Source organism: Misgurnus anguillicaudatus, chromosome 19 (genome assembly GCF_027580225.2).
Source record: "Misgurnus anguillicaudatus chromosome 19, ASM2758022v2, whole genome shotgun sequence".
In the NCBI taxonomy this organism is placed as follows: Eukaryota; Metazoa; Chordata; class Actinopteri; order Cypriniformes; family Cobitidae; genus Misgurnus; species Misgurnus anguillicaudatus.
Window position 1 is genome coordinate 45,285,378 of NC_073355.2, and position 27,864 is coordinate 45,313,241.

At 36.0% G+C, this 27,864-nt stretch overlaps 2 protein-coding genes, 1 long non-coding RNA gene and 1 pseudogene across 3 annotated transcripts; all 4 read left to right on the plus strand.

The window, feature by feature from the left end:
* LOC141350860 (junctional adhesion molecule-like) lies at positions 1-844 on the plus strand. Its single transcript, XM_073856698.1, has 2 exons — positions 1-351; positions 477-844. The coding sequence occupies exons 1-2, from the start codon at positions 96-98 to the stop codon at positions 842-844; spliced, it is 624 nt and encodes a 207-aa protein (XP_073712799.1). The 5' UTR covers positions 1-95.
* Positions 845-2,624: 1,780 nt separating this feature from the next.
* On the plus strand, positions 2,625-6,142 carry LOC141351192 (uncharacterized). The gene is made up of 5 exons (XR_012359432.1): positions 2,625-2,727; positions 2,809-2,895; positions 3,070-3,162; positions 3,334-3,408; positions 6,050-6,142. It is a non-coding gene; the product is annotated as an uncharacterized lncRNA (long non-coding RNA).
* A 574-nt stretch (positions 6,143-6,716) lies between these two features.
* On the plus strand, positions 6,717-11,289 carry LOC141349202 (uncharacterized). Its single transcript, XM_073857761.1, has 8 exons — positions 6,717-6,873; positions 6,950-7,033; positions 7,171-7,263; positions 7,375-7,458; positions 8,311-8,406; positions 9,098-9,196; positions 9,970-10,007; positions 10,135-11,289. The coding sequence occupies exons 1-8, from the start codon at positions 6,789-6,791 to the stop codon at positions 10,273-10,275; spliced, it is 720 nt and encodes a 239-aa protein (XP_073713862.1). The 5' UTR covers positions 6,717-6,788; the 3' UTR covers positions 10,276-11,289.
* Positions 11,290-17,458: 6,169 nt separating this feature from the next.
* Positions 17,459-23,185, plus strand: LOC141350861 (uncharacterized; annotated as a pseudogene).
* Positions 23,186-27,864: the final 4,679 nt, after the last annotated feature.

Here is a 27,864-nt window from a genome sequence, read left to right on the forward strand (position 1 = left end):
ATACTCTGGAGTTTCATGTTCGCGGTTCAGGTCCTCTGGTTGTTCCTCTGGGAGGTTCAGTGGTTCTGCCCTGCTATGTTGAAACACCCTTAGTAATGGAAAGAGTAAAGGTGGAATGGACAAGAACAGATTCAGAGGCTCTGGTTCATCTGTTTCAATATGGAGATATTAGACCAGAGGCTCAACATCAGGATTATCATGATAGAGCTCATTTCTTCACTGAAGACATTAAACATGGAAACTTCTCCCTCCTGTTGAAGAATGTAAGAGAAGAAGATAAAGGGATTTACAGATGTAAAGTTTACAGTGAACAGGCTGCTGACAAAACTTTGGTTGAAATAAAAGATGTTGGTAAGTGATGATCATTTTTTGAATGGCATTTAATTTGAAATAGAATTTCATAAAACAATGCCTGTACTATTGAATCATCAGTCTTACCTGTTGTCATACTTCACCTGTTTTTTTTTTTTTTTTAGAATATTTGATAGTATCAGGATCAAATCAGTCCATATCTGCATCTGTTGGTGATGATGTCACTCTGAGCTGCTCTGTGAACTCTCACATCAAACCTGAAGAGATTAAAAAGGTTTTATGGAGGAAAACAGATGAGGATAGAGACATTTCGGTTCTTCTCTATCAAAACAATGAAACTCAATCAGAATCATCAGATGAGCGATACAGAGACAGAGTTGAGTTCTTCACTGATGAAATCCACAGAGGAAACTTCTCTCTCAGACTGAAGAGAGTCAGAACTGAAGATAAAGGAGTTTACATCTGTCAAGTGTTTAATGGACGACTTTCAGCAAACACAACTGTAATACTCGAGAGACTGGGTGAGTTATAAAAAACAGTACATAACAAACAAACATATGCTGTATTGATTTTTTCCAGTAGTAGAAGAAATGGCTATTTAAAGCTGCCATAACACACATTGTTTTTGCATATCTGATCTTAGTGTAGGGTTTCATCCTTCATATCTCCGAAAAATCTTTAGTGTTATCAGATTTCTAAGACAGATCAGCTCTAGCGATTCTTACCGATAACATATGAAAACGGAGTGAGTCATGAGCCAAGCAACACTTTATACAACACTGGATAACTTATAAATCACTACATGTGCGGGACATTTACATTGTATGCATTAATGCGCAGATTTCCAACATAACACAGTCTTATTTACCACATGCAATGAGACTTTCAATCCAGTGTTAAACAAACACACACGCAAAACTCTGCTGCTACCCCTGAAACTTTTACAAACCCTTGCAAAGTGCATTTGGCACAGAAATACTCGGTAACACGGGCAACTGTTTTTTTTTTTACTTTGCCTACTGTATGTTTAGCATGAGGAAAACAATAAACTGTGTTAATAAGCCAAAATGCATAAAATACCATTGAACCACCCCTTTTAAATTATTTCAACTTTATTTTTATAATTTATAGCAAAAAATTCCTTGTTGCACTTAAATTCTTAAGTTTAATCAACTTGAATTTACAGTATATAATGATCCATTCATTCTATCCTTGCCACTTGGGGAAGAATGATGCATTTTAAGGGGGCATTTTATGCAGCCTTCGACTTGGGACACAGCTACAGAATCATTTAAAATGTTTCAGGCCAGTCTTTTTAGACAACTTTTTAGAAGTTCAAAAATGATAACAACATTTTAAGGATTTTTTTCACTAAAGCTATTTAAATTAGACGCATCATCAAGTATACAGCTGTGTGACATGCTTTTAAATCATGAAGACATCAACATAAACTAAATTTCACTGAACCCAGAAAACTGGCATACAAGTGCATTTATTACATTTACAATGACATTTACAACTACATTTGAATAAATAGATTAAATATCTTGATGACTTTAAGGCAGTGCTTCTCAATTATTTTCTGCCATGCCCCCCCCCCCCCCCAGGAAGAAGTAAACATTTCGCGCCCCCCAACTCTCCGCCGCGACTGTAAATAGTATAATTTGTCTATAAATGACACATCTGCAAAACGTTGTATCCTTATTAACATTAACGAAAACACAAATATAGAAATATCGATCAACTTACAACAAAGAATAACTTTATTAACATTGTTTTTTAGTCTGTAACAAAAAAGACTTAAAATGCATCAATTTGCCTGAAAAAAAAACAATCCTTATTTAAAGTATAATATTTTTTGACCATTTGATACTGAAAAATTAAATTAAATATAATCAATAAATAATAATAAAAACTCAGTCGGCTTATCAGCGTGATTGGGGTGTAATGTCTTTAAGTGACAGTGCAAAAAAAATAACTTCCTTGAAAAGTATTTTCCCCGGGGTCTCGCGCCCCCCCCTGGTGTCGCTTCGAGCCCCCCCTGGGGGTCCCGCCCCACTATTTGAGAAGCACTGCTTTAAGGGCATTTTATGTAAATTTGTAAAACAAAAACAAATGTGTATCCTGCATTGCTTTACAACTAGATCAGTGCAATATTGCAATTTATGTCTTCAAATTATTATTTTCTTATATAAAGGGTTGAGAATTGCCAGCTATTAAATACAGCTGTAATCAAACTTGTATTTTTAAAACTGGTTGTAACTGTGCATGTGTGTGTGTGTGTGTGCGTGCGTGCATTTGTGTGTGTTACAGGTTTTTCCGGTTTGCATATAATGGTGTTGAGTCTCTGTATTGCTGCATTTGGATCTGCTCTTCTGTTCTGCTCTCTCACATACTGTACATTAAAGAATAAAGGTATGTTTATCAGCCGGGACCAAGCTTCATAATGTTTATTGAAACAATGTTTTTAAAATACTTTTCCATTTTTCCCTTGAGACATACAGCTGCTGCTTCATGTTTGTCTTTACTTTTGCCCAAATGTTATGATGGTACTGGCTTCGGTCCTCTGGTATGCTGCTGAAGGTATTTTATTGCTTATTGAAACTCATTTATCTATTTGACACTTACATTTTTTTTCTGAACATGTATCCCTTACTGTTTTAAAATGACTATGCAAATGACAGACAGACATTTAAGTTCTATCACTTTATTTTCTTAATACATTTCTTCATATTAATATTTTTTAATGGGTTTCAGGATCTTTGCTTGAGACAGTCTCTTGCTGTACTCTCTATATTTTGAGGCCTCTGAGGTTGTTTTGGGTTACACCCCATATCAGTGATTTTCCAGGTTGGTCATTTTAAATCTAACAAATTAATACTCAGATCTTTAGATTTTTCATAATGTTATTGTCTCATAGATTGTATGTATTTTTATTTTACAGTAAATTAATTCTATAAAATATGTCATTACCGTTATAGTGCTTTTATTCACACTACAAGATTTTATATTCTCTTACAGACACAATTATTAACCATATTAAGTCTTCACATGCTGATCAGTATTTTCCTGCTGTTACGGTAGTAATGTTTTCAGGTTGGTACTGTATTATAAATATTGTTATGTTGACATCAGTGTTGGGGTAGTTACTCAAAAAATGTAATTAGTTACTAGTTACTAGTTACTTCTTAAAATTGTAATGAGATTACTTTACTAGTTACTGCATTTGAAAAGTAACTTCACTACTTATTACTTTACTTTCCTTTTTTTTTTCCTTTTTCTTAATTTACCACATAGATACATGGACATGTTTAGGCGGGGTCGGCTGATGATGACTGACTACTTTAAAAGACCGGACAGGGCTCTAGACTAACTTTTTGCACTGGTTGCACTGGTGCGCCTAACATTTTTTCTTAGGTGAACCAGAACAAAAGTTAAGTGCACCCTAATTTTTGACATCATCGGATTTATAGTTCGCCCAAAAATAAAAATTCTGTATAATTTATTTGAAAATCAGGTTTGTAACTCTCATGTTGTTACAAACCTGTATAAATGTCTTTGTTCTGGTAAACATGAATGAAAATATTTTGAGGAATGTTTGTAACCAAACCATTCATGAGCCCCATTCACTTCCATAGTATTATTTTTTCCTACTATAGAAGTGAATGGGGCTCATGCTTGGTTTGGTTACAAACATTCCTCAAAATATTTTCATTCCTGTTCACCAGAACAAAGACATTTATACAGGTTTGTAACAAAATGAGGGAGAGTTAATGATGACAGAATTTTTTATTTTTGGGTGAACTGTCCCTTTAACACCGCAAGTTTAGCGCCCATGGTGTTTCATACAGAATATAAACATGTAGGCTATTTTATAATTTTCATGTTGTCATTCCATTTTCCTTATACGAGTCATGCACAGTCCTGTTTGATAACCCGCATCCGCGCGATTAAAATAACAGTTGACCCGTTATCCGACATCAGCATCAATTTATTTCATACCCGTTTTACATAAAGACTGCGACCGGCCGCACCGCAAATCGTGATGTAAGTAGAAACCTTTAAAGATCTTCATGCAGAACATTGACAGAAATAAGCACAGGACCATGACTGTTCAAATATATTATCATTTAATGTGAAACTTTGTGAGGGTCGGCTGATTGACAGCTGAGCGGTCAGCAGTGTTTGAACACTCATAAGCGCTAAGCTTATATTTATTATTACCTTATAAATTGATGATATGATTGCAGTGATTCCAAAGGGATGTCCAAAAAAACTCAAGTAGAATGTTAAATGTTTAAAGTTTAATGTCTCTTTCACGCTGCCCTGCGTAAACCCGCGCCGGTGATGGCAAACGCGTGAGGAGCTTGCATTTTGCATTACCTTAAATTACCTTAAATTATGGTCATACAAATAAAAGTAAAACAAAATTCAAAACTGTAATGTGTACATTTATTTATGTAAAGTTACACTCGCAATAATAACAAAACATTGTGCTTTTTTAAATAGGTAAAAAGTGTTTTGTGCTGCATCGGTTTGGGAGCACGTCACACAAAAAATAAACTCATATAGGCTATAGGCTACTTTTGAATTCGTTTTGTTAATTTGCTAATTATTTAAGGGAAACACATTTCATATAGGCTTATTTATTTTATTATTTTTTCACCAAAGAAAGACGTAATGGGTTGAATCATCACATTCTATTCATTTTAATGCTTTTTGCGCATAAACTAAACCCTTGGGGGAATTATTTATAAATGAATCAACAACGCAAATCAAGGAATTAACTTATTTCTCTGTTTAAGACAGTCTGGCAGGGCGGTAACAGCGATACATCAAACACCGAAAAGTTTATAGGATTAAATTTGGAAGTAAGATTATGAAGAAAACAGCGGTCCTGACTCCTGGCTTTTTTCTATAAATTGAGCGCACGCGACATTGCTGTTCGGGTTACGTTCAAATAATTTCTTTAAAAGAATTATGCTCTGACTCGATTGAGGTTCATTACCTAATTCCGTCTTCGGGTTCGGACCTCTCGATCCCTGACCGGTAAGTTAAGCAGGATCTTTCGCCATAAGTGTTGTATTGCCATGCTGGGCTTACAAATGCTCAGACAGGTTGCTCATCGCGTTGTCAGCAGTTGAAAGACACTTGTCGTGTGGGCATAGTGTGCATTTCACACGAATATTTTTGTCCTTTCGAGCAATACACTGAAAGTAATGTGAATATCGCCCCAGTGGCTGAAACCCTCCGTCTTCATTTCCCGCTCCCCTTTGCACCAGCAGCTCCGTCAAATCAATCTCTATGGCAACGGCACACGTACAGGGACACGCATCCACGCACCACTTAAACAGACAGAACTTACACCCAGGCAAACACTGCTTGGGTAACGCAGGAAAGCGCGTTCCTATAGTCTAGTAAAGTAGTGTAGTTACCAATATTATTAGTGTAATGCGTTACTTTACTTCGTTACCCAAAAAAGTAATGGAGTTACTGTAATCCGTTACTTTGTAACTCGTTACCCCCCACACTGATTGACATTTTGTTTTAGAAAAAACTATTGGTTTCAATTTAGTCTATAATCTACATAATTTAAATCACTGTAAAGTAACAACTTTTCAAAAATCTATTCATTCTTTGTTTCTCTTTGTCATTGTTAAAGTTAATGTAGTAAAATTTAGTGCTTTGTTTATTTTGTTTTTAATAATGATATATATTTTTTATATGTTTGTGCTAGCTCTGTTAGCAGAACATTTCAAAGACATCGACACAATCACTGTGGTGATTATCTGTGTATCACTGGTCCTGCTGTGCATGAGCTTTGTCATACGTGAGTGATGTCATCTCAAATGTGTATCTTTTTTAAAAGTACAAACGTTATAAAACCTTTAAACGGCTAGATTGTTTTTTTTTCAGATACGTTAAGTATTTTATAGAGGAAACAGTTTGCTGTATATATCTATATGTGTGTATATATACACACACACACACACACACACACACACACATTCTGGTTTCCATGTTTTGTGGGGACATTCCATAGACGTAATGCATTTTATACGGTACAAACTGTATATTCTATTCCCCTTACCTACCCCATTCCCTGACCCCAACCATCACAGAAACCCTTCTACTACTTCACATTTTCAAGAAACATCATTCTGTTTGATTTATAAGCTTGTTTCCCCATGGGGACATCAAAATGTCCCCACAAGGTCACAAAAACACTGGTATTCCTATCTTTGTGGGGAAAATTGGTCCCCACAACGTGATAATTACCAGGTACACACACACACACACACACACACACACACACACCCACACACACACACACACACACATATATATATATAATAAAAAATTGTGACATATATATATATTTGTTTTTCATTTTTGTGATAGATTTGGCTAGATGCTGTGTAAAGTCGCTCTCAGTCTTTGGAGAATCGCGTCGACTAAAGAACAATGTAATTATTATGAGTGATGCGGCCTGGTGCTTTTATGTGCTGCCTTCAGTACAAGTCGGTCTTTTCTTCTACCCTCTTGTTGGCTTCTGGACAGGTAAGCAAGAAACTTTCAGACTCTAGCGGATAGTGAATTAGTTGTCATCTTCTGTAACTTTCTTTCTCTTTTATAGTATTTATTGCAGGGTTGCCAGTGCTTACTGGTTTGTGTTTTCTCAACTGCAATTGCATTGGCACAATAATGACACAAAAGCGCGGTATGTTTAAGAAGTTATATTCTACCATCTCTGTTAAAACTGCATTCATCAGTGAGCTTTGTTGAATATAATGAGGTCAATATGTTTTTTTTTTTGGTAGTGTTTTGACTTTCTCTGCTTGTGATCTTTTTTTTCAGGGTTTTTGATAGATAAAGTGGTATGGATACTGATGTGTTTAGTGAGTGTGTTGATGGTTTATGCTTACATTGACTTCCTTAGAAATAAAGGAGGTATGCATATTTTTATTAACTGTATTAAAATTTTATTTTATTATATCTCTAGTTAAAGTGAATGTTTTAATTTAAATCTAAATATAAATAAGGCTGTGGTTTTGTTGACAGGTTATGTAGGACTGATTTGCTTGGCTGGATTTCTTCAAGCGTTGTGGATTAACACATTTTCTAAAGTCCCAGTCAATTATCCGAGTAAAGTATCAGCTTTCTTTTTGTTTACTTCTTTTAGTTGTTTTTCAAGCATAAGATCTGGATTAGTTCTGTGCTCACAGCAAAGCTTCAATATGTTTTACTACAGCCACTAATTCAAATTTCACTTTATAATGAATTCTACAGTATACTGTACAAGGATAGACATTTTTTTTTATCAGAACATACTAATAAAGCTCATATAACACACATTGTTTCTGCCCATCTCATGTTAATCTCGAGTACCTATAGTAGTATAACATTCTTCATATCTTTGAAGATTCTTTAGTTTTATCAGATATAAAAGACAGATCAACTCTAGCGATTGTTCCCGACCCCAGCTTTAAACAAACACACATGCAAAACTCTGCTGCCACCCCAGATAAACAAACAATATCCATTGTTTCAAAAAGGCTGGCTTACTTGGAAAGCTGAAGACTTTCTTCTCCTTCCATCCAAAAACACACTTCTTTAGTGCCATTATTGAGTCTTGATATAAAAAAGCTGTCGTGTGAAGTGACATCTAGCATCCTCGTAGTTGGTTCTGTGAAAAATGTAATCACTTTACAGACATTTGCAGAAAACTTTACAGTCTTCAGCATACTTTCACTAAAACTTGTGCATAAATCAGCCAGCACAAATGTAAAAATAGTTATATTTTTATTAAACAAGTCTTGAAGGTGACGTGTTATAAAAGCTAACAAAACAATAATACCAACAAAAAAAAAACATATTTCTCACGTCATGTTTCTGAGATTTCTGCTGTTTTCAATAGATTGTTAAGTAGTGGTATTGACCTTAAGTCGGTAAGTGCAACAATTATATTTAACAAAAACGCTTTACTCTGCTCTACAGCATTTTGGAACAAAAACGTTTTGTTCCTGTTTGGATCAGTCGGTCTTGTTCTTGTGAACTCTGTGGCACTGATGACAGACTTGATATCTGAAGCTGGTGAGTTGATGAGAATTTTTATTGACATTCTTAAGGTCATGATGAAGAACATGCACAAATTGGATCAACTTAAAAAATACTTAAAGGCGCTCTATGCAAATTCACGAGTTTTAGGCCATAAAACATTTTTTGTTATACAGTAAACATCTTCTCATTATCTGCTAGCTGCCTGTCCCCTGTACACAATGTAAAAAAACGCAGTCTCTGTAGACAGTCCAGGCTCCACAGACAGCAACAAAAACAAATTGGCGCAGCCTACAACCACGAAAAGTGTTCCAGCCAATAAACGACAAGAAGGATTTTGGGGTGGGGTTTGGGGGGGTAAGTGCGTATGAGGAAGCACAGAAGGGAGAGGGAGGGGTAAGGGGGAGAGGGAGAGAGAGGGGAGAGATAGGAGTTACCTACGCTCCGTTTTGTTTGACAACACTTTGAAAGGCAACAAGAAGTGACGTCACACAGATTTGCTTAGAGCGCCTTTAAACTAGTAACAACTAAAAAATTAAGTTGTTCCAACTTGTGCATGGTCTTCATACATTTTTAAAGATAAATTTTAAGTTGAAATAGGTGTTTCTAATTAATTATTACAGTGTGTGCTCACATTCCAGCTGGGTGCATGTCATAAGCAGATCCACATTATAAGATACTATACTGTGCATTACACTGTTTGTTTAAAATATGTTTTCATCCTCAGTTAACGGTAAACGTCTGGTTGAAGATCAGAGGATTGTTGTCTTCCCCTCTGAATGCCTCTTTACTCTTCCTCTTCTGATTTTACCCATTTTTAAACCCTGTGAGTAAAAATCTAATTTAGTTGTACAGTGTATAAACAAAATGATTGCATTAAATGTGTTGTTTATGCTCTAGCAGTGTATTACTGTGCTTTACTATTTCAATTAATATTATGGCACAGCACTGACGTGAGTCTTTTTTTCCTCTTTGCATATATGGATAACGCTACTATAACATACACTCTAAAACATGTTGGGTTGTTTTAACCCATGGATTATAAATAACCCTATGCTAGGTTGTTCTCACCCAACTGTGGGTTGAAACATCCCAGCATTTGGGTTAAAATATCCCAGCATAGGTTTATTTACAGTATTATTCATATTTGACACAACCATGGGTTTAAAACAACCCATTGTGTTTTTAGAGTGTATGAATTTGCAGTAATTTAGGAAATTAAGAGGATTAAGCTTAAGCTTAGACACTTACTCCCAGTTTTACAGACAAGTTAGTCCTAGACTAAGAAAATAACTTGCACTGACAGATCTTAAAATAAACCAGTGCCATTGGTTTGTCTTATCTTTTCTAAAGCATGTTTCTAAAAGGTGCTTAATTTAACTAAGGCGTAGTCCTGGCTTTAACTAAAGAAGCCCTTAATATCTCTTAATTTCATTAGTTATTATAAAATCCAATAGATAGAGAGAATAAATGTTGTCATAAAGTACTGTAAAGTATAAAATAGCTTTTCAATAGCATTAGGAATCATATATACTGTTTTTGGTATTTGTGCTTCTTTGTATTTACTGAGACTGATCCAAACACTGTCTCATACCTCAGGGACAGCTTTCAAATCAGAATCTCAAGGGGAGTCTCTGGTTAGTATATTTAATGCAATTTCTAAGAAAGCTACATTGAGTTAATAAACACTGAGTTTCCAAAAGAATAATATGCATGTCAGCAAAAGCAGAAATATTTGTTTCAAATGTCTTCTTTCTAACACAGAACTCAGAGAATTTTGATGGGACTCAAGCTGAAAAGTGGACCTCTTTTAAACAGAACCAGAGGAGAGGAAAATCTTTTGAAATGCAAGTTGTGAGAAAAGTACCTTTGAGCAGTAAGGAGGAAGATGAGAATATCACCTGACCTGAGGTCTTTCAGCATAGTCTGTATTGAGAGAAGTCATTTAGGCATATATCTTAAAAATGCAGAAAACAACCGCCTGAAGTTAATAACAAGCCTCGTGCAGTTTTATGCTTATAAATAAATGGCCTACAGCTTAAAGGTTTTTTTGTTGTAGAATGTTTAATTTCTTAAAAATAAGCTGAAAAAAATTATACTTGTGTGGCTGGAGCACAGTTGTAGTGTAAATAAAGTTATATTTTCACTTTTTACAATTTTTATAGCATTTTTTGTGAGAAATTATTATTGTAGTTTTTAAAGGAACAGTATGTAGGATTGTGGCCAAAACTGGTATTGCAATCAAAAAACTTGTGGCTAAAACTGGTACTGCAATCACACAACTGGTGGCAAATACACAAAATGACAACATAAACATCAGTTGAGGGCTGCAACTCCACTTTTTAAATGACAATATTCTGGCCGGACCACTGTTGTCAGTGATATAGACCAGTTCAAATGATGTAAACAACGCTGGTCCAAAAACACTTCCTGTTACAGTTTGTGACAGTTATTTTTTTATTTTACATATATTATTATCTTTAAGATGTTTGTTTAACTTCAGTTAATTCAGGTTTATATGTTCTGTTGGTTTATTTTATCCCAACGTTTATCTAGTGTTAAAAAACGGAAACAGGAAGTACTTCTGGACCAGTGTTGTTTACATCTCTTGAACTGGTCTATAAGTATTTCAAATGAACATGATTTCTAAATGTCTAGTGACATATCAGGGCCATTTTATGATTAATTGATATAAATGTCTTACATACTGTTCCTTTAAATATTCAATTAGTTATCAAAGGCACTTTTTGTTTATATTTTCAAACAAAATTTTGTTACGCTGCCTATGAAGTCTGAATGTGTTTCTCCGAGCTGGCTTCATGCTAATGAAGTCATTGCCTCATGAGGCAGCGAGGCAACAAGTCAACTGCCAAAGCTTGACTCGGTTTTAATGTGTTAAGTCTTTTTTATAATGTGTATTCAAAATGCCTTATTTTACTTTTAATTAATTAATAATTAATTAGTTACATTTATATAGGGCTTTTCTCAGTACTCAAAGCGCTTTACATGCACTCTAAAAAATGTGCTGTAATTTTGCAGCTGGTTGCCAGTAACTTACTGTAGAAGATAAAGTCAAAAAATGTTTAATGTTCATTTAACTTTGAACAAAATGTTGCCAGTAAATAACATAAATGTAAAATCTACAGTAAGTTACTGGCAGCTAGTTGCCAGTAATACCCATTGTACTGTAATACTGTAATTTCTACAGTCATTTTTTACAGTGTGTGAATGGGGGAATCTCCTCAACCACCACCAATAAGCAGCATCCACCTGGATGATGCGACGGCAGCCATATTGCGCCAGAACGCCCACCACACACCAGCTTATTAGTGGAGAGGAGACAGAGTGATATAGCCAATGATTAGTATCTATGGGGGATGATTAGTAGGCCAATGGGCAAGTTTGGCCATGATGCCAGGGCACACCCCTACTCTTTTTCGAAGGACATCCTGAGATTTTTAATGACCACAGAGAGTCAGGACCTCGGTTTAACGTCTCATCCGAAAGACGGTGCTTTTTGACAGTATAGTGTCCCCATCACTATACTGGGGTGTGTTAGGACCCACACAGACCACAGGGTGAGCAACCCCTGCTGGTCTCACTAACACCTCTACCAGCAGCAACCTGGATTTCCCAGGTGGTCTCCCATCCAAGTACTGAGCAGGCTCAACCCTGCTTAGCTTCAGTGGGCAAGCTGTCTTGGGCTACAGGGTGATATGGCTGCTGGCTACTTTTAATTATTTGAAAACTTAAATGCTGTGGATTTTATATTTGCAGTGTTTCCCCTACCATTATATAAGGGGGGCACCCCACCCTCCTTACGGTTCGACCCGCTCCCCTTGAAGGTCAAGTAAATTGGTTTTGATTTTCTTTATAGCGCCAGAGAACAATTTGTTATTTTATTAAACAAACTATAACCCTCAAGTAATATGATATTTATCTTATTTCCACAATGGCATGTATTTTCTGCTCTCTGTCATGTTGTCTGCAGCGCGCGCCTCTCTCTCACATAACTGAAAAGGTGACGTGTTTTCAAAGTCCGTTCCTCCTTATACTTTCTTTTTTGCGTAAACCTCAACAGTCACGGATATGTTGACAGAGAAGACGACTGACCAAGTTTATCATGACTTTCCCACACACACGCGCGTGTTTTGTAGTAACTCTGTGTAACAGTAACAAGTATGCTGTCATATTTCTGAATTTGCGAATGACGCGAATTGGGTGGCGCAATTGACATCCAATGTAAAATGTATTGCACCAAAAAATAACTTAAATTTGAGTTGAGTTGTGTAACTTTGATCATAAACAACTCTGAATTAGCCCGAACAGAGGCCTTTGTGAGAGCCCTCTAAAATGGTTATTCATTTCAATTTGAATAAGGCATTACATATGTAATGCATCCTATACAGATATTTTGAGTGTAAAAGTGGCATTATACTAAACCTAACAAAACTAAATTCACAATTGTTAGCAATTAAGAAGACATATTGCTTGCCTCATTGAAATGGTGTTGGCAGCACAGTGTATTCCATTTTGTTCAAACAAAAATACATGCTTGACTACTTAAACCACCCCCCCCCCACCCAGATTTGGGGATGGAAACTGGTGGACAACCAGGATGACGCTTTTCAGCTCACTTTTAGGGGCTTTTACTGGGTACAGTACATAGTAAACAATACTTTTTTTAGTACAACCTCAGTTGAGGTTCCAAGCCAGCTGAACTGATGCTAAACGTGATGTGAAAGCTATGTAGATAACTGGTTGGTCTGAGAGAATCATCATTACCAGCGTCGTTGCTAAATGCAAGATTAGTTTTATCGTTGGAGCGCTCCGACATGTGGTGCTTTCGCACTTTCGGCGACCCGAGTTCGATTCGCGGCTTGTGGTAATTTGTCGATCCCTTACCCTCTCTCTTTCCTGTCCTCTCCTCTATCACTGTTTAAATAAAAGGCCCAAAAATATTACTTTAAAAAGTTATATTTTTAAATATAACTTGAACCTTTAACCGCCCCCCCACCTTCATCTGACTTCATGGCTGACGATTTTGCTTCTTTCTTTGTGAAGAAAACTAACACTATCAGCAGTTCGTTCTCTGCGCTGCCACCTCTTGCGCATGTTCAAACTTCTGATGCATGCTTGCTCCCCTCTTTCTCCCTTCTAGCGGAACCAGATGTTTCCACAATCTTTGTTTCTTACCATCTGACTACCTGCCCCCTAGATCCCATACCCACCCATCTCCTTCAGGCCATTCCTCCATTGGTTATCCCTGCTCTCACCCACATGACCAATTAATTTCTTTCCACTGGTACATTCCCCACAGCTTTTAAAGAGGCCTGGATACTGGATAACACCACTGCTAAAGAAGCCCAAAATTAATCCTGCAATGTTAGAAAACTACAGACCACTATCTCTTCTTGCCTTCATTGCCAAGACTCTTGAGTGTGTGGTTTTAGAGCAGCTCTCCTCCTTCTTCACACAAAGTAACCTCCTAGACAGCAACAAGTCTGGTTTCAAGAGCGGTCACTACACTGAAACTGCGCTGTCATGGAAGCTCTAAGGCAGACAAGGGCAAATAATCTGTACTGACCCTACTGGATCTATCTGCCACTGTTGAGATTGTCAATCCCCACATCCTCCTGTCGACCCTCAAGGCTATGGTTGTCTCTGGCACTGTGCTACTATGGTTCAGGTCTTACCTCTCAGGGAGGTAATTTACAGTATCCTGGAGAGGTGACATCTCTGAACCCCAACGTCTCAATACCGGGGTACCTCAAGGCTCAGTGCTTGGACCACTGCTCTTTTCTATTACATTGACATGACATACCTGAGTTCTATCATTCGAGAAACATGGCTTTTCCTACCTCTGCTATGCCACTCTGGATGAAGGATTATCATCTCCAGCTGAACTTCACAAAGACAAAACCGCTTGTTATATCATCTAGCCCTAACATTCATCTCAATCTTTATATTCAACTTGGTTCTTTGACCATTACGCCTTTCAGGACAGCCAGAAACCTGGGTTTGGTCACTGATGGTCAGCTTAGTTTCACAGAGCATGCTGCCAGCACTGCCCGCTCTTGTAGATTAATTCTCTACAACATTAGTAAAATTAGACCTTTTCTATCTGAGCATGCTACACAAGTTCTAGTCCCAGGCTCTTGTCCTGTCCAGACTGGACTACTGCAGTGTACTCCCAGCCAGCACAACCAAACCCATTCTGAAGTGGTACTAATCTTAAAAGCTAACCAAGCCAAAGTAAAGTGAGCTTGTACGACCCGACCTGTGGGGTCTATGCAATGGAAAGACTGCTGCTCCAGAAAGCCTTCACTGTAATTGCACAACTGTCTGCCGAACACAACAGTGCAGTTGGACAGCATATGGACTACTTTTGGACCATGTTAAGTTGGGAATTGCGAGAATCACTATAATCAACCTCTATGGGAGAAAGAGTGTGACGACTAATGGTAAATCTAGTGAAGGTCACAATGCAAAAAAGTATACAAAATAAACCAGAATAAGAGGAAACAACTGAAGAAAATAAAAAATATATGTATAAACAAGAAAAGTATTAAAAAAGGCACAAAAAAATAACACATTCTAAAATTTAAAAAAAAAATAAATAAATAAAAGGGGTTAACGGTACTGAGCCTTCACGTGGCAGCCGTCTTTTGACTATTTTACAGTACCACACAGTTCTAATGAATTTATTTTTTATTGGAATCAAAATAATGGTTATGAACTACAGAAACCACCAACACTAGGCAAAACAATATGGGAAAGGAGAAATATGCAATTTCTTGTACTTGTTTTTCGCATAAATATGCTTGTAACCAAATTCTTTAATATATAATTGTACTTGTAATCACTCATCTATTATTCAGATATGCTTATTAGAACATTACATGGTCAAAACATGTATCCGGCACCAATATTCATGGTTTAGGGGGAATACAATGGAGTAATGGTCATTTTAATGACCTGACGGTCGCCATTTTGAAAATTGAGCCTTTCTTGGAGTCAAACTTTGGTAAACTTTTAGTATGTTTTTAAGTACATCTGATACTACTGTAAACCACAGAGAAACCTTTTGTTAGAATTTTTTAGGGTCAAACCATATTTGCAGCTGACTATTAATGCTCATTGGCACTTTCTTTATTAATGAACTTCTTTTTTATTTTTATTAATAAAGTCAAAATTATTTGTCAATTCACGCCTATTGGATCTGTTTTTAGATGTCATTCCCAGTATATCAACTTTGGCTCTTTGAATAAACTCTTTCGCGGGATTTCTCCCGTTAGCCACTAGATGGCGCAATAAGACAAATTTATTTAAATTTATCTGTCTGTAAAAATTAATCTCATTTGAGAGTTTGAATCAAGACTGGGTTCTTGTTTAATAGTTTCTTCTTTTGACTATCAATGTAATAACATACAATGTATGTAGTTTAATTTAAAGAGTTTAATGTAGAACTAACTTAAAATAATTACAACTAACAAAAGGATGCAGTTTTGTATCTTGAATACTGCAAAGAAAACAAGTTTATATTCATTTTTAAACAGCACAATAATAATGTAAAAACAATGGAATGACCCTGATCTTTAATCACATCACGTGTCTTGGCATACTCTCAGTCTCTCTTGAGTTTTATATTTTTATTTCTACACACACTGGACTGAAAAAGTTTATTTAATTGCTTCAACTTCAAAACAAAAACCTTGTTCATACGAATGATTCAGAACAAATGTAACATATAGAAAATTGTTTTACAGCTGATCTATGTTGTAATGGCGCTCTCGTGTGGTTTAGTTGTGAGCTGCAGATAGAAATTCTTGGTTTGACTAAGCACGCTGTTACTTTCATTCCGTGCTTGCTTCGGTGGACGAATAGCAACATTGCTTTGAATGCAGGGCCTGACTGGGACCAAAAAGTGGCCCTGGACCTTTTCACCCAAAGCTGCCCATCACACCCTGCTCGCAACAGATCACAGCACATTGGTCCAACATACACCTCGTTCCAAATTATTATGCACATGCCATTTTTATACATTTTTCCAATACACTCAGTAAGTTTGCAAATTTGATTTGACCCTTAACACTTATATGACAGTGTGGATGTTGTTATATTTAAATGAAATTTAAATGTCAAAAGATACTTTAATCATGTCTTCTGAAATAAATTTAGGATAATACACCATCCCATGCTGCAAAAAGCACCACTGACTGTAAGAAGGAAATCAAGGTGTGACCACCATTATCATTTGACCTTAGTCCTATTAAGAGCCTATAGTGCATCATTATATGAAAGATCTGTAAGGTGGACAGCACCATAATTTGAAACATCAACTTAGGTTTGCAATACGTCTTCAAGTGAAATAAAGACAAAACCTTGTTATACTTACAAGTTTAATGAATGGGAGAGTTAAAGTCATGTCAAAGATATGCTCATATTTTATTATGTAACTTGTGTAAATTCATTATTTATTTCACATTGTGTTTGTCTTTTGGACAATGTTTGGTTTGTGTCCATGCAGCACATTTGTTTTAGGATCATTTTAATCCATTATATAAATTTGGTTAAAGTGCATTCTGCTTAATAATTTGGAGCAGCATATTTTGCATATTTTTTAAGTATTAAGTATCTTTTAACATATTTATTTCATTTAAATAGAATAACATCCACACTACCATATAACTGTAGAGGGGAAAATAAAATGTGTAGATCTGATGGTGAATATCTCTCACTTTAAGTTTTATAAATCATTATCAAGAACAAATTAGTTTACTGAATGCTACCAGAAAAGCCAGGTAACCAAAGGTGTGAACGGACTTGCTGACATGAGAAGGACAATTCCTTAGAAAACAGCTTGAGGCGCACTGGAGAGTTTAAATAAATCTGCTTCTTACTCCAGACGAAGAAGTGAAAAAAAAAACATCTTAAGAAAACTGAAGTGAAAATTGCAAACACTGCATTTATTGAGCAACAGCTCTATTTGTTTAATTATAAATCAAAGTTTCTCATCACATTACCCATTTGTTAATTTCCATCCCACCCAAACACATCTCTGACTCTTGAGTATTCTGAGTATTTAAAGCAGCTTTGCTTCTGGTGTCTCTGTTCTACACAAGACCAACATCAAATCATGTTTGTTCTGTCTCTGTTCACCTGTGTTGTGCTGGGAGCATTCAGTGCTCAGGCAAAAGTGGTCACAAGCTTCAACGAGTGTAAGGAGTTTTTCTACAAAGACAAAGAACCAAGAGGAATGGATCAGAATGCCAAGAAAATCTGTCAGAAGATGCAGTATGATAGTGCTTATTTTGCTACGCTGTATTCAAGTCCTGACAGGATTCCTCTCTACAGTGCCTACACATTTGATCCTGCATGTTTAACCCCCGCTACACGGAGAGACATCTGGCACATTGAGCCACAGGTAACTGACTATAAACTAAAGACAAAATACATTCATTAGCAGTTAAAGCTTTGCATTTCACTGTTAAATTAAGTTGGTTTTCATTGCATATATTTAAAATGACATTGTATTGTACTTTGTCATACATTTTATACAGTAATTGTACAATAAACATGCAATACATTGTAGACAGTAAGAACATAATCATTTTCCACTATTACATTTAGAAAATCAGTTTTTTTACTCAAAGCAAAACATCAAAACACCCATCTAACAAACACAGTATTTCTTTTGCAGATTTCCCTACCTACATCTCCGATTGACTATATGGTCCTTGAGAAAGACATTGATGTCAGGACTGCTAAAGGTATTAAACGATTTCAAGCCATGAGCAGCCATTACACTGACACTGGATATGACCGTGGACACCTGAACCCCAACTGCTTTGGCCGTGAGGCAACGTTTACACTGACAAATGTGGTACCCATGGACGCTTGTTTCAACCGTTTATACTGGAAGAGTTGGGAGATAAAACTGAAGAGTTTCCTAAAAACAAGAATTAGGAATGATGGAAATTTGGCAACAGTCTACATTGTCACAGGTGCGGTACCTGATAGGAATGTACGAATACCACAAAGGGAAATCTCTGAAGACCCTGAGAAGGTGACGGTGCCCTCTCATATCTGGACGGCGGTCTGTTATAAACACAACGACGACGATGACAAATCTTTGTCCTTTGGCTATATAGGGAAAAACCAACCATCACAGCCTGACATAAACCTGATGAGTGTCTCAAATCTTAATCAAAGGCTCAGTGAACTCTATAGGCAGCAGCACCCAGATTCAGATCAGTCAATTCAGGTTTTTGATGATTGTTTTGACAATAATGAATTAGACAAGGTTAAGAAGACATTTATGACATTAACTAATCAGCATATGAACAACGAAGACCAAATGAACACAGATATGCAAATCACAGATGCACAAAACACAGATACACAAAACAAATTAAATGCTTTGAAAAGAGTTTTAAGACCCTCTGAAGTCACCCTTGAAGACCCCCCTGAGAAGAGAGTCAAGATGATGGAGATGAGAGTAAAATTAGGCTTTGACAGCATGAACACATACTACACTGTAATAGAAGACCTAAAGGTCTCTGCTGGAAGTGCCTGTCTAATAACTTTTGTTATTACACGGCTCTCTGTAATGCTTGATTCTGATTGGTCAGTTGAGACATTTGCAGGTTCGTTCTTTTCGAATAATAACCGCTCCAAAATAATAACGCATAGCCGGACTACTTGCACGAGTAATATTGCTCCGCGCCAATAAAGATCAATAAAGATCAGTGGCGGCGTTTCACGAAAACCTAGGGTATGGCAAAAATTATTCGTACAAGAAGGCCATTCAAATAACAAATCTATGAAACCACATTATATCCATATGTGTACATACTCCACCAGACATCCCAAGTCTCCCGGAAGTTCCGGGAGTCTCCCGCATTTTGATAGCGGCTCCCTGATGCCCGCAAAGTAGTTAAAATCTCCCGGAATCTAGAGCGAGCAAGAAAGAGTAGCACGCGCACGGCAGAGAGGTAGGGGGAGACCTTGCGTGTGTGTGCTAGTGTGCCTCATTAAGCGCATGTAAGACAGAGAGCATCCTGATTGGCCTGCCCTGGTAAATCAACCAATCAATTGTCAGTGTGGGCGGGCTTTATCTCTTCTCTCAACAAGTGCATATCATGTGCATATTTTTCAGGCTGGCTACTAGTTGCCAAGGCTACATGAAAACAACAAACTCCTTAGACCTGTTTAAAGTTGCAATAGAATATAAATAATACAGTTTATATAAATATTATAAGCAGCTTAAATAGTAAAAGTAATCTACATATTCTAAAATAATTAACAAATAATTGGGTAACACTTTAAAATAAGGTTCATTAGCTAACATTAGTTTACTACATTAGTTAAAGGTCACGTTCTTCCTGATACCATTTTTAAACCCTAGTTAGTGTGTAATTTTGCTATAATGGCATAAATAATACCTGTAAAATGATAAAGCTCAAAGTTCACTGCCAGGCGGTATATTTTCTTCAATAGAATTCCTCTTTAAAAGCCTACAACGAACGGCCGGTTTGGACTACAGCCCTCTATTTCCTGCTTTAATGACGTCAGTAAAACAGTTCGTTGACTAAACTCCGCCCACAGGAATACGTCAGTCACAAGCTTTGGCTCAGAACGCTCTGCTAAGCTAAGCTGCTATCGAATCACAGCACACTAAACAAACTACACAATCAGAAACTCCATACGTATTTCTAAAGGAGGGACTTCACATAACAAGGAAGACATCAGCCTGTTTTGAGGACAGTGAAAACAGCGCTATACAGATAAGTAAATTGTGTGAAAAATACCGCGTTTTTTTTACACGTGAAACATGAACACATGTTATATTGCCCACTATAAACACAATCAAAGCTTCAAAATCACAGACAGAACGGGAGCTTTAACATATAATAATGAACTGCATTTATAAAGCATTTTTTATCTTTGTTAATGTTAATTTAAACATTTACTAATACATTATTCAAATCTTGTTAACATTAGTTAATGCACTGTGAACTAACACGAACAAACCATGAACAGCTGTATTTTTTGTTAACTAACGTTAACAAAGATTAGCAAATACAGTAACAAATGTACTGCTCATGGTTTGTTCATGTTAGTTACATTAACTAATGTTAACAAATGAGACCTAGTAAAGTGTTACCAATAATTGCATAGACCTCTAGAAATTAATATTATGCTTTTATATCTTGAAATGTAATATCCTTGTCCTCCTTTATTTTTATTTTTTTGAGGGGGGGGGGGCTTCGGGATACCTCCCTGAAATGGCTTTTTGCAGGTTGGGATGTCTGCTCCACCAACCTGTACAAAATCATACTATGATTGCACGGATACACTTACTGACAACAATACGGAAGCAATACAATTGAAAAACAAAAATAGACACCATGGTTGTTTAAAATGCTTTTCAAATGTTGTCATTCTTAACTAAGTGCAACTCCAGCAACAGATAAACTAAATCAAGATAATATCAAAACATACTGTAACATCCCGTCACAAATCTTGTCATGACAGCCAATAAACACTTAACACGATAAAGACTTTTAATGATGTAATAGAGCACACGTAGTTAACCCAGCCAGATAACCAACTAAGACTAAAACACTAAATAAAACTCTTGGTAAAAAAGGGGTAAATGCAAAAACAAGTCTTACCTTTGTCGCCGTGCAGTTTTTATTCCATAAATCGCCATATTCAAAAACGCGCGCAAATAATTAATACACTTAGACTGCGCTACAATTTCCCAGTGTAAGAGAACATGTTTATTTTTCCACAGAGAACAAATCATTTTACTTCTGGAATAATGTATGCAATATTCATTGCGCGAGTGTGGGGGAGAACCGTGAGTCTGTTTGAATGTTAAAACAAAAAAAAGGAGTTTACTTGCGAAAATAAAGATTATAACAACAGCGGTCATCATGAAACCTCCTGCAAGGACTTCAAGCTGCTCTTCAAGCAAGAACGACAGGCTGATGACATCAAAGTACCGCGAGGGTGAGGCGAGAAATCATCAGAAGAGTTTGCTTTCAAACCGCTCTCGCGGCACGTTGATATCATCCGCATGTCGGTTCCTGTATTATAGCATGAAGTCGAGCACACGTGTAAATTATCCATATTAGTAATGTACCAATAATCAGATATGTTCTACTGAAATATTTAAAATTATCTTTAATGAGCATCATTATAGCCTGTTGATTTCTGGTGTTTTGTCTGAATGCTAGGGTATGGCAACTGCCATACCCTGCCATACGCAAACGCCGCCCCTGATAAAGATTACTGTCTGTGTGGCGCCATCTTGTGACAAACACTCGACAACCACGACAAGAGACAGACAGCTTACTGAGACTGAACTTGACAAAATAGAGCATGACAGCTACGAAGCACACAAACAAAAAAATACAGAATGGGGATTAAAACTTCTCAAAGAGAAAAAATGGAGACATGTATGAAGCAGAGGATCTTTATAAGGTATTACGATCATTTTATGCATCTGTGCAAAGTTTCGCGGAAGGATAAAAATGTTAATTTAAAACAAATATGCCAATAAAATGTTTCAAATTCATATTCATGTCCAGTTTTTTTTTCTTATGTGGCAAGTAGCCGTGTAATAAGCGGGATAATGTAGAGGCAGCCGGTAGCCACTGGAAATAAGCCCCTTCAGTGCGATACAAGACCCTCCGCTTCGCGTCGGGTCCTGATCACACTGTCGGGGCTTATTTCCCAATAACTACCGGCTGCCTCTACATTATCCCTTACTTAATCCACTGGTAAGGGAGTATGTGCATAATAAGGTCAGAAAGAGAGATGTATCTGTGGTGTCGGATGCTGTTGAATGCCTGCTGATCTCAGAGAAACAGATGACTGCAGCAGACGGATCACCCTGTTCAAGAATCACTCACTTTAGTGACCGCTGTTATTGTAATGCAGGAGGTGAAATCAAGCCCTGCTGCTCCTCTCCCTGTCTGTACCAGGACAAACTCAATTCCTACAGATGTTACTCAGGCCAGACCCTGATAGAGTGCTCACCCCGGTACTCACTCATCACGGCTAAAGGAAAGAAGTGCTTGGATGATCACCCCTGCGCCACATACGGAAAGGACTACTACTGGTGCAAGACCAATTCTGGCTGGGACTACTGCAGCCCTCCACTGAGGCAAAGTAAGGCCAAAAATGGGAAGTACTGCCGCAACAACCACGCTTGTGCCAAATATGGTTCAAATTATAGGTGGTGCTACACGGATGATAAAAACAATGACAAATGCTGTATTTCAGAAGACTGCTACTCAACCGTGACTGAGAAAAGATGCCGGCAAGATCACCCCTGTGGCTACAATGAAGAAAAAAGTATCTGTGGTGCTACACAGATGATAAAAACAACTATGATTATTGTTGCACAGAGTGTGATGATAATGGGAACATTTTATAAAGAAAGTTCAACCAACCTTAAAAGTAAAAAATTGAACTCTGAGTTGATTTACCCTGAGATGGGAAACTCTAAGGTTTCAGAACAGCTGATCTGGGTACGTTCAAGCAACTCTGAGTAAATTGACTCGTAGTTAAACGCATGCACAACTATTATTAAAAGCCATTATCAATAAAGCTCTAATCCAATTCACCATGGCAACAATTCAGGGCCTAAAAACCCTCTCCCAACATAAATGGAACTCCCTACAAATGTACACAACATCATCATCGACAAGATCCTGTATACAAGGACATGACATTTAAGTCACTTAGATGGACTCTACACCCAAGAATATCAAATTGGCTTTTCCTTCATTTAACATACTGAGTTTTCACTAAACCTTCTTTCTGAAACAGGCCACAGTACTCAGTTTTTAATGGTAATTTTTATTTCTTAATTTGTTTATTAAAATTTAAAGAAGCAATACTATAAAGATATGGGAGAATATAAACAAATATTGTTTAGTTTCCAGTGTTTATTAGAATTATCACTAACCCATGGATTGGTACATTTGATTGTGTTTGGACCTCTTACTAACCCAGAGACTGTGCTTATTAAATAATTTTTTCATTGTAATTACTAAGCAAAAACAAAACTGGATAAAACTATGATCATACAAAGCATATGCAAATTCTTACACAAAATTGTTCACTTTGTTTTTGTAGACTCATAAACACTCATCTACACAAAAGTTTGAAGAAAATCTGTTATTTTCATAAAGTATAGTTATTGAGATTTATGTTTCATAAGAACTGTTTCACTTACACTTATACCATTTATAATCATATCACTTATAATGGTAATAATAACAATCAATAATCATACTAAGTTGAATCGTATCGTATTGTATTGTATCGTATTGTATAAGTGAAATAATAGTGTAAATTTAATTGTCTCCTAATACATTTCTAAGGGCCCACACACTTTTCGGCCCCCCAAAGATAATTTTTTATTAGTAACCGTAATAGTAGTAATTTAATTGATATTATAAAGATAAAGAGCATCACAGTTTGATTTAAAACATTTATTTCATTATGATTTCAATTGCTGACATGAACTTAATAAGTCAATATTAAAGACATCAAGTTTATATTTTCAGTGAATGTTCTTTACATTATGCAGAATGATTTTATGTAGAAAACAGTAAATCAGAAATAAATACTTCAGCTGGGTTTTCACAGGCAGGGTCACAATTATCTAGTAGATGAAGCTAAGGGTGTTTGGGTAAAGGTTCATACAAACCATATCATGTATGTTAAGAATGTTGCATTTTATCTGAATATTTGCAACCCAGTCTCACGGCATTTCGTGATTTGGTCACATATTTGATTACTGTACTTTATTTTTCTGTTAAATTTACATTTGCACATTGAATCATCTTATACCTACAGACATGGTTAGTTTCTGACCAAACACTGATTATAGTGATCAAAAACAATAGGGGAAGATCACGTGCCTGTTAACATCTAGGGTAAAAAATAAAACTTTACACATCTCTATAAAACACATCTGGTATGATTACCAATAAGTTTACAAAACAGGTTTAAGTTTCTTTCTATGTGCCGTAGATAAAACGTTACAGCATTTCTGAAGATAATGACAAGTTGAGTGTCAGGCAGTATGGATTTGTGCTCCTGAACAGCTCATTAATCTGAAAGTAATTGTTAAAGATATTACCAACATTTTATGTTGTACATATTTCCCTTGATATTGTTTTGACATAGAAAGGTAGAAAAAATATTTCTTAAGGTTTATAGGAAACTTTAAAATGTGCTGTTCTGTAACTCCATTAACGTAACTCTGTTACACTGCAAAAAATGACTTTCTTGCTTAGTATTTTTGTCTTGTTTGCAGTAAAAATATCTATTTTTTTTTGAATCGGGATGTATTTTCTTGATGAGCAGAATGACTTGGGAAAATGATACTAGTTTTTAGACAAAAAAATATACATTTTAAGTGAATTTGTGCTTAAAACAAGCAAAAATAACTGCCAATGGGGTGAGAAAATTTTACTTGAATTAAGTGTTTAAGAAAAAATAAATCTTATTTCACAATTTTTTTTCTCACCCCATTGGCAGATCATTTTGCTTGTTTTAAGGACAATTTCACCCAAACTGTATATCATCTGTCTCAAAACCAGACTTACTTACCTAGGTAATTTTGCTCATCAAGAAAAAGCATTTTAACTCAAGAACTTTTAGATACTTCCACTGAAAACAAGACAAAAATACTAAGTGAGAAAGTCATTTTTTGCAGTGTACCAAAGAATGCAGTTCTTTTCCCCCTCCCTCAATGGCATTAAGCCCAACACTAAAAATAATTCCCAAAAGAAAGCACCATGGTAGGACACTTCATTAAGTATATTTCATTTGAAATATTTCATCCAAATATGGGAGCTATTCAACAGAGTTGCAAGTTACAAAATGATCTCTATATCTTCTACTGAGATGTTCTGAATTGCACCATATTTGATATGCATGGTCATGCTGATATCCTCAGGGTGCATGCCAGGTTGTGTGGAATTCTGTCCATTGGGGGCCTGCAATAAATCAAAGTGTACATCTCGTTTATTATTTTATTGAATCCAAGTGATTCTAAATAGCAAAACTCTGCAGCCAGGTGGATGAGCAAAGTAGTAAAATGCACTAATAAAAATAATGGAAAATACTTTCACTGTTTTTTTTTCTGTCATTATTATTATCAGTAATAATAATAATTCCTAACAAAAACATTTCAAAACACTTACTAAGTATCATCTATTCATTATTACTAATGAATAGATTATACTTATTTTATATATTTATGGCATTATTTTATATATTTTTGATAACAATTTATAGAATTAAATCTTGTTTTAACAATAAACATATATGTTTCATGACTTATTTCTTAGAAATACATCAAAACTAGTCACAGTCGTAAAATTTTTGGTCATATTATAGGAAATAAGTGTAAAAAACACTTCTGTGTGAGTTTTTTTAATGTTATATTTTGAGAACCGCATGTTTGATTATGTTGACTTTTATGGTAAGAAAGTGATGTTCATTTTCGATAACTCCGTTACAAAGCACTTTCTTTCTTTAAAATCATATTAAGATTTAATTTCACCAGACCATTTTGTGCTACTATTTAAGTACACATAGGCACACAAACTGAAATATTGTTCTTAAATTTAGGGCCAAGAATTGCTGGTGGAGCCCCTGACGTCCTGAATGATACTAACTTGGATTTATGTTACACAGGTACCCTTACAGAAAAAGATGCATTTCACATGATCAAAATCACATCACATGTAACCACAAACATGCATGTGATTTTGCACATTTAATATGTGAAAACACGTTTGCACATTGGAAGCCATTTTAAAATTAAATTTATTATAAACTCATGTGAACCTGTAACTTTTTCAAAATTGTAACAATGTATCTCCAAATGTGTGTACAATACAAAATAATGCTCATACTTTAAAAAATAAAAAATTTCAACTAACAAAATGAAAATCTAATCTAGGTCCGCAAGCATGGAAGTAGTCAAGCGTATAAAGTAGGATATACATTTTCTTATCATAACCCAAGACTCAAACTGAACTTTGACCCCAAGTGTAAGGTATAATCTTGCTAAGCTGTTGGTGGTATAAAATAAAGGTACCATGCTGTGACTGTGACATAAAACACATTTAACAAGGCAATCTGTACCATGGCAAAAGGCACCATACTCTTCTGTAAATATATACAAACATTACCGATTCAAATTGAGATTGTATTTGCAAACATACAGATACAGTGCAGATATATTATAACAGAATCCAACAATTGTTGTTTTATAGTTTGGTTAAAGTAACATCATTCAGATGTGATGAGTGACACACAGGTCAGTTGTTTACTTTTTATTATAAGAGCATGTTGCTCAGTAGTCTACTGGTTTACCTAATGTAAGGTGCACCATTTTTTGTTAAAAACATACACACATTTACTATAAAAGTGGTTATCTTATATTTTAAATCACACCTTTATTGGTTTTACTTGAGCATTCAGACGTTTATTTCTGTCCATTTAAACTCTTGGGGGTGTTTCCGGACAGGGATTCGACTATTTTTAAGAGCTGTTCAAACTGAAAATAATATCTTAAAATACATCAGAGCCATTTGTTTTGCCTCAGAATGCACACACAAGTAATTTTTTAGTAAAGCATGTTTATTAAAGGTAGTTTTATAATTAAACTATAAGGCCTAGTCCTGGTTTAAGATAATCCTTGTCCAAGAAACCACCCCTTAAAATTATTTCAGCAACATGCTTAAAGTATTTGATGCATTCATAAGTAACACTGAATGCTCAGGTTTGGCACCTTCTATATTAATGAAGCTCTTTCCTATTTTTATTAATAAACTCAAAATTATTTGTCAGTTCACACCCATCGAATCTGACAAGATGTCATCTCCACTTGCACTTGGTCTCTTACTTGAATGTTCAGGGGATTTCTCCAGACAGACTCCAGACTAGATGGCGCAATAAGACAAATTTATTTTAGGTCAGTTTATTTTTGAAATTGTCACAATGCTGTAGAAATGACGATTAAAGGCAAAACAGAAGTGAGGCCTTAATTTTCGTTGTATGACAACATAGAAATAACATTATAATAAGTAAAGTTATAAAATAATAATGACGTACATACATGAAGACGTATGTACAGATTTGCATTATGTGTTGTACATGTATACACTCTAAAACAGGGCTATTCAATTGGCGGCCCGCGGGCCAAACCCGGCCCCCCAGGTAATTTGATCCGGCCCTTTATGTACCCAGATAGCACACGTACGTCTCAGATACGTCTTGTAAAGATCTTTACATCTGCTGACGATCGTCTTTAAATAATGCGTCTTCCATATCTCTACAAGACGTATTTAAGATCTTAAAAAAAATTCTAAATCCTACCTGCCTGCAATGCATCTCCGTTTGGTCTTGAATCCGATCAAACGCAGACGAATCAGCAAAGACCTCCAACTC

Excerpts from the sequence above, each read along its gene's own strand:
- LOC141350860 (XM_073856698.1), top strand. The coding sequence starts at position 96 with ATGGAAAGAGTAAAGGTGGAATGGACAAGAACAGATTCAGAGGCTCTG. Across the intron at positions 352-476 it reads GGTTGAAATAAAAGATGTTG|AATATTTGATAGTATCAGGA; the intron begins GTAAGTGATGAT and ends TTTTTTTTTTAG.
- LOC141349202 (XM_073857761.1), top strand. The coding sequence starts at position 6,789 with ATGAGTGATGCGGCCTGGTGCTTTTATGTGCTGCCTTCAGTACAAGTC. Across the intron at positions 7,034-7,170 it reads AATAATGACACAAAAGCGCG|GGTTTTTGATAGATAAAGTG; the intron begins GTATGTTTAAGA and ends CTTTTTTTTCAG. Across the intron at positions 10,008-10,134 it reads AATCTCAAGGGGAGTCTCTG|AACTCAGAGAATTTTGATGG; the intron begins GTTAGTATATTT and ends TTTCTAACACAG.